Source organism: Lepidochelys kempii, chromosome 10, assembly GCF_965140285.1.
Source record: "Lepidochelys kempii isolate rLepKem1 chromosome 10, rLepKem1.hap1, whole genome shotgun sequence".
NCBI lineage: Eukaryota > Metazoa > Chordata > Testudines > Cheloniidae > Lepidochelys > Lepidochelys kempii.
Window position 1 is genome coordinate 56,379,922 of NC_136389.1, and position 12,156 is coordinate 56,392,077.

A 12,156-nucleotide genomic window follows, 5' to 3' on the forward strand; every position below is an offset into this window, starting at 1 on the left:
TATGAGTACTTGAAACTTTAGTAGCTTGACATTGGAAGCCAAGCTTCCCCACTGCTAAAAAAAGAAGTGACGATGTCAGTAGGACCAGTGGTGAGCTGGAGCCAGTTCGCTAGAACCGGTTGTTAAATTTAGATGCCCTTTTAGAACCGGTTGTTCCGCGAGGAACAACCGGTTCTAAAAGGGCTTCTAAATTTAACCAGCCAAAAGTGGCGCCTTAGGCACCGACTCCATGGGTGCTCCAGCCCTGGAGCACCCAAGGGGAAAATTTGGTGGGTGCAGAGCACGCACCAGCAGCTCCCCGCCCCACTCCCGGCCCCAGCTTATCTCCGCTCCGCCTCCTCCCCTGAACACGCCGCCCCGCTCTGCTTCTTCGCCCCCCCAGGCTTCCCGCGAATCAGCTGTTCACGCGGGAAGCTGGGCCAGGCTGAGAAGCAGGCTGCAGCTTCCCGCTCAGGCCCAGGGAGGCAGAGGTGAGCTGGGGCAGGGGGGCACGAGGAGGGCCACCCGCGCCGCAGCAGGTAACCCGGGGGTGGGGGGGCGCACAGGGGAACCGCTCCCCGCCACAGCTCACCTCTGCCACCCTCGGGCTGAGTGTGAAGCTGCCGCCTGCTTCTCTGCCCCCCTAGGCTTCCCGCGAATCAGCTGTTCACGCGGGAAGCTGGGGCAGGCTGAGAAGCAGGCCGCCGCTTCCTGCTCAGGCCCAAGGAGGAGGAGGTGAGCTGGGGGGGAGGGTGCAAGGAGGGCCACCCGCACCCCCCCCCCAGCTCACCTCCACCACCCTTAGCCTGAGTGTGAAGCCGCCGCCTGCTTCTCAGCCCCCCCAGGCTTCCCACCGAACAGCTGATTCGCGGGAAGCTGGGGGGCGGGGGGGGAGGGCAGAGAAGCAGAGCAGGGCAGCGCCTTCAGCGGAGGAGGTGGAGCGGAGGTGAGGTGATCTGGGGGCAGGCGCAGGGTGCGGTGGGTGCTCTGCACCCACCAAATTTTTCCCATGGGTGCTCCGGGGCTGGAGCACCCATGGAGTCGGTGCCTAAGGCGCCACTTTTGATGTGATCAGTGGGGGAGTGGCCGCTCCCCCTGCTCCCCCCCAGCTATGCCCCCCCGCCCCTAGGAGCCAGAGGGACCTGCCGGATGCTTCCTGGGAGCTGCCCCAGGTAAGCACCTCCGGGACTCCCCACCTCGCCCCCTGGCAGGTGCCTCTGGCTCTTAGGGGTGGGGTGGGCACCCACTACGGTGGCCCACGAGACCCTCCTGCCCAGTTCTGGGGGCAGTCAGGGGACAGAGGAGGGGGGTGGATGGGGCAGGGGTCCGGGGGGGGCATCGAGGAACGTGGGGGGGTTGGGTGGGGCAGGAGTCCCGGGGGGCAGGGGGCGGCAACGACCCCCTCGTAGGGTGAGGAGGGAACCCGTTGTTAAGATTTTGGCAGCTCATCACTGAGTAGGACTCACTTGAACATGATCAATGATATCAACAAAAGACAGGAAGGGCTAACATTCATTCCTACTGATTACCCTGAGAAGACTTGAAAGCCATTCCATATTGCAGTAGTATTTGTTTTTAAATGATGAGTGATAGGGCCAATTTGATTTTCATGAAAAAAAGACTAAAAAACCAGGCATTGTGCAGGCAGCTGCTGCTGTGCAAACTTCCTCACAGGTTTGCCATGACACCACATGCATCCTTTTATAAAGGCTTGATCTTGCTCTTCAAGATGCTGAACATTCTAATACAGCAAAGCACTTATGCATGTACTTAACTTTAAACATGTGGATAGCTCCCCACTGAATTCAGTTAGACTACCGTGCTTGAAATGAAGTAGGTGCTTAAGTTCTATGCTGGATTGGAACCAGAATGTTCAGCACTGTGTATGATCAAGCTCTAAATGAATCATTATGTCCCAGTTATTCATATGTCTTGTTAATAATAGCCCCAAACCATGGGCAGGGGGAAAATTACCTTGTGGAAGCAATGTATCTGTAATTTCTTCAATCTGATACATTACATATTTTTCTTTAAACTATGGGTCACCTCAGACAACCACAAAACATATACAAAAGTCTCATATTTACACTACCCACATTTGTCTTAACAATTGCCATAATAATCTGGATACAATTGACAGAATGTTATATCTTGTTTTCTGAGCGTTCTCGCAAAGAGTTCATTCCTGCACCATTGAAGTCAACAGAAGTCCTAACACTGATTTAAGTGGGAGCAGGATCAAGACGAAACAAAGAAGATGGAAGATTCTTTTAGAACTCTCACAGACTGTGATTTATTTTTCGCACTAAAATCCTCTCCTGATTTCACATATATTTCTTACAGAAATTGTCTCTCCATTGAAAGGCCTTTAAAGTCTAGACATTAAAAAACCTTACTTAAAACCTTACTCCCAGTTTAGTAGGAAATTACATGTATTAATTACATGACATCATCTATTTTACAATACATTTCGCTTGCAGGTATTGGGATTTCAGTAAATATTGACTTTGGCCTACTGTTTTAAGATTCTTACACATCAGTAGTTTATTTTCCTTAAGTAATTTAGCAGGTGTGTTAATTCATGCTGCACTCTACCTTAAAAAAACCCAAACCAACTATAAGCTGATGTTGACAGTAAAAATCCTGGGTTGTCTTACCAAGGTTAAAGAGACTGACATAATTTTCTCTGTGTGATTACCACATCTCAGATTTGTAGTTCTGTTCTTTAACAGCTGGTATAGCCAAGGTTCAATGTCAAAATAAAGGATTCACAATTCTCCATACCCACAATCCTATTCAAATTTGAAAGCAGTAGTTCTACTGGAAAGTCTTAAAAGTGCACATCTGCAACCGTAATTTTAAATGTAATGTAGCAAATAATAGTTTATTTTATAGAAAGTGAATTTCATGCTCATAAAATGTGCCAGCTGACAACTTGGGAAGTGAAGGCCTTTATTCACAAAACAGGTGAAACACAGGCAGCAGTACTGCAAGCTTCCCTCACTGCCTCAGCTCTGACCTGGACAGAGGGACCTCTCTCAGGAAAGAGTTTAGTCACTTTTTAGCCTCTCTGCTAATTACTGCCAAGTATGATGGCGGTTTTGCCACCTGGGAATAAGACTGGGAACATCCGACTCACTTAATATAGCCTACTAAATAGATATGAAATGGAAACAACTGTCAGACAATGATAACATAGACTGGGTTTGAACTGGCATCCTAGAGATGAATGTTTCTATAGCCAATTACCCATCCCATGAGATATCCAGCATCCATCTCTTTTGTTTTGATCTTGTAGTTGTGCTTTTTGTGTTTCACAAAACAGGACTTACAATTTTTTATGCGGGGGAGAGTGGGAGGAAATTAGAGTGGCAGATGCTCTATAAAGAAATAAACAATTGCTGCTACCTTTTTCATTTTCATTCAGTAGGATTCAGGTGGATTATCTCCACAAACAAAAGATAAATATTTTAAACCTTTTTTATCAAATGATTTATTTTGCTTGCACTTACAGTATGTACTAACATATAAAACAACTTCTGAATCTGCCTGGGAAAAAAAGAATACTGAAATTCTCATTTTTATAAACTTGAAGAATATGCTACCATTTGACCATATTAAAAGTATGAACTAATCTGATTTATACATTTTCTTTCTGTACATCAGGTTAGAAACTATTGATGATGTGTGGTATGTACCTTTTGCTTTGCATTTTTGTAATATATTGCATTGATTTACATAATAAAAATTAATATATTTATTTCACAAAAACAAAGCTTTATATATGATTTGAAAAAAAACCTAAACTTAAATCACAATAAAATCTTAATTACAAATAACACTTAAGCATACCTTTAAATATAGCGGAAATTACTATTTCACCCACAGACACATACCCACAGAGACAATCTCATATGGACCCTACTCAGGCTCCTAATGCAAAGTTGAAACCCACAGTTCCCCACTGTCACCCACTGATAGGGAGATAACAATTTGAAACACTAATCTAAAGATGTAAAATATAAGGATTTAAGTAATTGGCACAAATTCTTATACAGAAAAAAGCAACATGTTTTTGTCTGATCCTTTCACCCGGACCATCAACAACCTAACTCAAATGACATTGGGTACATAGCATATTTTTCTTTCAACAAACAAATGTCTGTTCCTCATTTAGGACCCACTATATGTCTTATCTGTCCCTCGGAAAGCAGGGAAATTTCACCATAAAACTAGGAAATATAGGGCTGATCTAATTCTCACTGAAGTAAATGGACGTCTACATTACTGTATACAGCATGCACTATCAGCAAAGTGAAAAGGAATGACATTGCTGAGAGAAGAGTATAGGTAGTAGCACTTTATGCTTCTGACATAATCAAACCCAAACCACTGTCTACAGTACAAAAGTGGGTTTTCTTAGGATAATCAAAGATAACCGCATGAAAGAATATTTTTTCCAAGGAAAATATTTGGTTTTGTGTGTTAACAGTTAACAAGAATATGTTTTTGCCAAATTAGGTCACTAAAATAATGTCATTTTCTATAAACATTATAGTAAGGTTCACTATTCGTGCTAGAAAGATTATTAGATATACTTCACATAAACCTAAGTGACTTTTTAAAATACCAGAATGTTAAATTCGTTTTCTAAATTTTACATTTTCTGCAATGAAATAAAAAGACAAACTATGAAACAAATATAGCAAAGTATATTTCGGAAAACAGTTGTTAAAGGAAGCTTAAATCAAGTAAAATGTTAATCTAATGAAGTTGGCCTATAGCAATTTTATTCTGCTTCCCTGTTTTATGTATTGCCTTGACATTGCCTGCTCTGGATGACCATGTGAGAATAAGGACAAAATAAAATAATGCCAAGATCCGCAGAAAGTATAAAATATGTGCTGTCACAGGATGCTGTTTGTGATAACAGTTCATTTTAAAGCTACCTCATTGTTAAACAGCATGTCTTAGCACTTCTTTCTCAGACATTTTACACTCTTTCACTGTGACCCATGGCCATGGTGATAGGAATCCATAAGAACACTACTGTTCAAGTCTCATTCTCAATCTTATGAAGATATTTTTTCTTAAGGTGCAATTTCAATTCAAGATCTAGGATGTTTTTCCCAGAAAATTTGGCTTTGCAGTCAGGTAGATTGTCTCCTTAATATAATTTGTTCTGATAATGACATGCATCCTACTGCTTCAATCAAGTTAACAGTGGTTCCTTACAAGACAAAAGAGTGACTGGGTATTGCCATGCTTCCTGGTGTCCTACTCACCCACATTGCAGTTTTACAGTACTATATATTTTTCTTAACATATTGTCAGTTCATCTAGAAAATCAGCTTAGCTCACCAACTAGTAACCACAAAAACCACAAGAAATATGTCAAAGAAAAAATACATATATTTTGAAATTAAAAGTATAATATTATATTTAGATATTGCACCTCCCTTTTTGAGATTCACACCTGTCAAGAAAATAGTGGGTTGGCATTTCAAAGTCAGGCTTTATTCATACTACAGATAAAAGAAACAACTATAAAACAATCAAAGAAAATATACAATCAGACTGCCATGCCTATAATATTCTGTGTTGTAGCCTACAATAGACTTTCCTTGTAACTACCCCTGCACCTTTCTGAAGGAGCTGCCATTATCTTATTTTGACAAATGTTTGTTGTTTCTTTCTCAAAACATTTATTATTCTGAGAATTACCCTTTTGAACCATGGAGAGGCTTACAGTTGGGTGCTTCCTAAAATCAAGACGTTTTCATAAAAGAAAACTGTAGCGGGTAAATGGACAGTTCCTTCAACAAAAGGCTGAACATAATGATTTGTCTTTGATTTTTTTAAAAACTACTATTGGTAAATAATTCCTCATGACCTTTCCCTTGTGGTGTTTTCTATGAAACATCTGGGGCCCCTTTTTAAATTATTTCCTGATCTGTTTTTAACTAGGACCATAATTTCTGCAACAAAACAACAATAAATGCCTGGCAGTGGTAGGTCCGACATGAGTCCATGCGCCTTGCCCAGGATGCACTGTTTATTCATCTCCGCCCAGACCCCAATCCCAGGAACAAAGCAACGTGTGTGACAAGGTGCAAGGTTCAGCCGGCTCCCCCATCATCCTGCATGCAGCGCCCGGCAGCAACCTGGCTTTCTCCTGCCCATTTTGTGCCTACTCACCACAGCTTCCTCTTTAAGGGCATCAGACTGCCCCTGTTGGAGGCGGTCACCCCTATGGCCATCTGCAAGACAGTCAGGTATTTCTGATACTTCATTTTGCCGTCGCCCCCCCTGTCCCTGCCTCGTCCCCGCCGCCGCCACCGACAGAGTCTCTCCAGCCGCTGCATGCAATCATCAAATTTTTATTTCCAGGCATCTGCCGTCCCTGCGTCGCGCTTCTTCCCCTCCTCCTCCTCCTGCCGCGCTCCCTCTGTCTCTGCCCCCCCAGCTCACGCTCTCCTCCTCCTCCTCCTCCTCCTGCCGCGCTCCCTCTGTCTCTGCCCCCCCAGCTCACGCTCTCCTCCTCCTCCTCCTCCTCCTGCCGCGCTCTCTCTATCTCTGTCCCAGCTGACGCTCTCCTCCTCCGCCGCCTCCTGCCGCACTCCCTCTCCCTCTGCCTCCCCCCACAGCTCACACTTGTCTCCTCCTTTTGCTACCGCGCCTCTCCCCTCTGCCCTCCAGCTCTCGTGCTTCTCCTCCCCCGCCTCCTGCTGCGCTCCCTCCCTCCCGGCCCCCTACCCTGGGGTCAAACCCTTTCTCCCTCACTTAGCCCACTTACCTGGGGGAAATCGCTTTGCCACCTCCCCTCACCAGGTACCCTGGGCATTCCCGTCCCGGGGACACTGTGACTCCCCTCCCTCTGGGCACCTGGGAGCCTCTCTCTGACCCCCCATCCCTCTGGGGGGTTCTCTCTGACCCCCCATCTCTCTGGGCACCTGGGGGCCTCTCTCTGACCCCCCATTCCTCTGGGGGGTTCTCTCTGACCCCCCATCTCTCTGGGCACGTGGGGGCCTCTCTCTGACCCCCCCATCCCTCTGGGGGCCTCTCTCTGACTCCCCCATCCCTCTGGGCACCTGGGAGCCTCTCTCTGACCCCCCATCCCTCTGGGCACCTGGGGACCTCTCTCTGACCCCCATCCCTCTGGGGGGTTCTCTCTGACCCCCCATCTCTCTGGGCACCTGGGGGCCTTTCTCTGACCCCCCATCCCTCTTGGGGGCCTCTCTTTGACCCCCCCATCCCTCTGGGCACCTGGGGGCCTTTCTCTGACCCCCATCCCTCTGGGGGGTTCTCTCTGACCCCCCATCCCTCTGGGCACCTGGGGACCTCTCTCTGACCCCCATCCCTCTGGGGGGTTCTCTCTGACCCCCCCATCTCTCTGGGCACCTGGGGGCCTCTCTCTGACCCCCCATCCCTCTTGGGGGCCTCTCTTTGACCCCCCCATCCCTCTGGGCACCTGGGAGCCTCTCTCTGACCCCCCATTCCTCTGGGGGGTTCTCTCTGACCCCCCATCTCTCTGGGCACCTGGGGGCCTCTCTCTGACCCCCCCATCCCTCTGGGGGCCTCTCTCTGACTCCCCCATCCCTCTGGGCACCTGGGAGCCTCTCTCTGACCCCCCATTCCTCTGGGGGGTTCTCTCTGACCCCCCATCTCTCTGGGCACCTGGGGGCCTCTCTCTGACTCCCCCATCCCTCTGGGCACCTGGGAGCCTCTCTCTGACCCCCCATTCCTCTGGGAGGTTCTCTCTGACCCCCCATCCCTCTGGGCACCTGGGGACCTCTCTCTGACCCCCCCATCCCTCTCGGGGGCCTCTCTTTGACCCTCCCATCCCTCTGGGCACCTGGGAGCCTCTCTCTGACCCCCATTCCTCTTGGGGGGTTCTCTCTGACCCCCCATCCCTCTGGGCACCTGGGGACCTCTCTCTGACCTCCCCCCATCCATCTGGGCACCTCTCTTTGACCCTCCCATCTCTCTAGGCACCTGGGGGGGGCTTTCTCTGACACCCCCATCTCTCTGAGCATCTGGGGGCTTCTCTCTCAGCTCCACTCCCACCCCAGGGGGTTCCTGTGGGGAGGCTCTCTTTCCCGCCCACCATCACTGGGCCCCTGGACTCTCCCTCTCCCCGTCCGTCTCCGATAGCTGGGGTCTACCCCTCCCTCCTTCCAGTGTTATGCCCTATCCCACGGACAGTTCAGTTACCCAGTGCATCTTTGCCGCTGCCATGCTCCGAGCCCGGCGCTACCCTCTCCCCTCTGGGTCTCTGTCCTCACTGCTCTAATCTCATTAGCGCCTAGAATAGCCCCATGGTATTTTAATCCCCACCCCCACCCGCTGCCACCATCACTTGTGATTTAGCTGTAATCAGGCTATGGAGCCAAACACCGCATCAAACGCAAACTGGCTGCTGCGAGGCCATGACCACTGTGTTCCGGCATAGGGGCTGGGGAGCTTCCCAGCAGTAGCACCTTAAATCAAAACCTCCTTTTGAAAAGAGAGAGAGAGAAATGACTAGAAACAGGGTTATTGAGGATCCCCTGCCCACATTCACCTCTGCACCACAGAGATAGGAATTCCTATGCAAAGCTTAATGAATCAACAGCAGAAAGAACATAAACATCATTCCTGATTCTCTCACATCCAAAGAAATTATAGATTTAAAAGGCAGATGGCCATTAAATCAAACCTATAAATGTGATATATTCATTCCTAGATATCCATTCTTTGGGAACCTTAACAAAAATAACTAAAAATAATTATGTGTTGAACCTTATACTCAACACATAATACAAATAATAATTTCTTAAACCTGTTTTGTGCCTTTTACCCCAAAGTTCACTAATATTTACATATGCCACTCTGTAGGTGACTACAAAACAAAGACATTCTAAAGACATACAGTATATAAAGTGATAAACAGTATATCATCATACCATGCTTTCTGTGTACTTACAGAACCACTGAGGTGCAAATATCTCTGGGGTGGAGGCAGGCATTTAGCTGACAGACTGATCAATAGCAATGTGAGTTTTTTTGGCTGCATATACCAGAGCAAAACATGTCCAAGGATCTTTAATGTCCACATAAAACAGAGAAGATCTAAAACAATATAACAAGCCCCCCAACAGACAATAATTTGGGCCTTGGCACAAAAGATGCCACAGATATGCTCTGGTGTGAATACTGGGAAATAGCATTCCAGGCTCACAGCGCCTCAATAGAGAAAGCTCTACCACCAGTGCTCTCAAGATTACGAGTGATAGTCCAAACTCATAATCCTACCCATCTCAATTGGCAGAATAGGTCAGTGGACTGGCCCTATATTATTTAAGGGTGTATACATTTTGTAGAGTACAGGTGTCACCAATCCATATTAAAGATGAAGTAACAAAGCTGTACCAAGATATTACAGATGTGTGAATTGTATGAGCTGTAGTATTTACCATGATGAGTTAAATAAGTGCTGTCAGCCTCATTAAGAAAGAAAAAATATACCTTAAAATATTTTCACTTGCAAGACTCAAATATCAGAAATTTCCTTTTTTAAAATGCATATGGTGCCTCAAAATCATACTAGACTATATTCTACCAAGGCCTATTCCATACATCAGGAGATAAGAAATGCCAGCATTACACTCACAAGTATAACAGATGTTAATTAAATCATATTATAATAATCATATTGTTATGGTCACAACAGTGGCTGGGACATAACAGTTTTGTTCTCCGAGCCAGGAAATCTGGGATTAGTGGAAACATCCCGGGATTCCACAATATCATAAATAGGAAGGTTCGAATAGCACTGGCTCAGTGTCTCTCACATTGGCCTGATCCTCTATAGCTCTCAAGAAACAGTTCATGGGTTCTTCTTCTTCTTCTAATAGATCCAACATTTAAAAAATTGGAAATTGCTTAATTTTAAAAAACAACCAATAAATTAAACTCTGGCCAAGAGAAACAGTAGGGGTGGGGAATACAACTTTCTACTTTCAGAGTGGTAGCCGTGTTAGTCTGTATCAGCAAAAAAATCAAGGCGTACTTGGGGCACCTTAGAGACTAACAAATTTATTTGGGCATAAACTTTCATGGGCTAAAACCCACTTCATCGGCTGCATGCTGTGGAAATTACAGTAGGAAGATATATATACACAGAGACATGAAAAAATGGGTGTTGCCATACCAACTGTAACGAGACTAATCAATTAAGGGGAGCTATTATCAGCAGGAGAAAAAAAACTTTTTCAACTGTTTGAAATGGGCCATCCTGATTATCACTACAAAAGTTAAGGATAAAGAAGGTGTTGGGAGGAGGCCATGGGGAACTAGCTGTTGCACAGCTGTTCCAGGAGGCGCTCTAGACAGCTGCATTCCACAGGACCCTGGGCTGGAACCCGGAGTAGAGGGCGGGCCCGGGTTCCCCCCAAACCTCCCAACTCCTGGGCAGACACAGGAGGAGTTGATCTGGTCTGTGGGTTCATGAAAACAGCCAAACTGAGGGCTACCGTGAAGCTCCAAGGCCAGCAAATCTGCCAATAAGCGCAAGGTAGAGGAGGAACTTTGTCACAATACATATATATATAATTTATAAACTAGTTCTATCTTGATATGAAATTATTGCTCGGATAAACATGGAGCCCTACAATGACATTTTTACAGAGTCACATGTGAGACTATAAATTCACTTTATGAGCCTGTGCAGGAAGATAGACATGGATCTGTGGATCTATTTTTAGTGTTTGTGTTTACATACATTATAATATCCTCTTCAATTATGCCTTCACCTTTATTTTTTAATATGTTCAGATGGAATAAAAAGATCAATCTAGTTAGAAGGTAAATAATTTGAGGCAGGGGCTATGTCTTCAGCTGTATTTGTCCAAGACTTAGCAAAAATGGGCCCACAAATGCATAACAGCACCCTTACTATTATGATATAAATGCATAATAATAAATATAAAAATAAGCTGGGCTTTTTCATTCTAAGTCAAAAACATGTTTCTCTCCTGCCCTAACCCCTGAAGACTCTCAAATCAGAAACTGCAGGGATGTGATATACACAAAGCCTGATTCTTCCTAAAGCAGGAGCTCTTAAAAAAATAATGAGCTCGTGGAGCACTGACCTGAACCTACTGTAGCTCTCTCAGAAGAGGACTAGCTAATAGAAAAAAATCTACCAATATTTAAATCTACTGAAAATCGTAATTTAGTTTGATGTGGAAAATATTTTCCAAATTCTGTCTGCACCTGCAGCTTCCACACTGGACCTGTGGTCCCAATTTTCCCAATCCAGGCAAGGCCACAGAATTTATAACTGAAACAAAGGAATGGGCACAGCACACACAGTACCTAATAAACTCTGAGGGCTTGTCTATATTACCTGCTGGATTGATGGGCAGCGATCGATCCAGCGGGGGTTGATTTAGCGCGTCTAGTCTAGACACGATAAATCGACTGCTAAGCGCTCTCCCGTTGACTCCGGTACTCCACCAGAGCGAGAGGCGAAGGCGGAGTCGACGGGGGAGCATCGGCAGTTGACTCGCTGCAGTGAAGACACCATGGTGAGTAGATCTAAGTACGTCGACTTCAGCTATGTTATTCACGTAGCTGAAGTTGCGTAACTTAAATCAATCCCCCACACTCCTAGTGTAGACCAGACCTTAGTAGCATACGTTCATCAATGGGACATGGAGTATCATCCACAACTCTCTGGCCAACAGGTCCCATATCTTTAGTATATACTTTTTTTTTCCTCATAAGGCTTTTTTGTCAAGCATTAGCAAGGAGTTTTCAGAATACACATTGGGGATATTCTACACTACTGCAGCATTTAATATGACATGAACAATTCATATTATACACTTCAATAGGTAAAGTGACATTTTAGCATTCCAGAATCTAACATGATAGAGCATTGTCATTAAAATTTGTCATTAAATAACTGTGCTCCACTATTAGTTGAATTTCCTAAAAGTCTTGCTTCTTAACAAGAAGCCCCTCTTCTCATAATACTTCCTTTTTCAAGATGAGATATTCCATTACATTTCAACATTTACTCAAATATAATCATAGTATTAATGTAGCTCTCCCAGGCAGGGAAGTCTCTGAAACAGGCTGCTTTGTCATTTGGATCTGTGACCCAGGTATGTCTACACTGCCGTGTAAGCC

At 45.5% G+C, this 12,156-nt stretch overlaps 1 protein-coding gene across 6 annotated transcripts in view; it reads right to left on the reverse strand.

The window, feature by feature from the left end:
- The window catches only part of TJP1 (tight junction protein 1), a 308,783-nt gene extending 302,424 nt beyond the window's left edge, over positions 1-6,359 (reverse strand). For all 6 annotated transcript variants that reach the window (XM_073303700.2, XM_073303698.2, XM_073303696.2 and 3 more), the window contains exon 1: positions 6,178-6,359. In XM_073303700.2, the coding sequence (XP_073159801.2) occupies positions 6,178-6,344 (167 nt within the window). In that variant the 5' untranslated portion in view covers positions 6,345-6,359. The remainder of the gene's footprint in view (positions 1-6,177) is intronic.
- Positions 6,360-12,156: the final 5,797 nt, after the last annotated feature.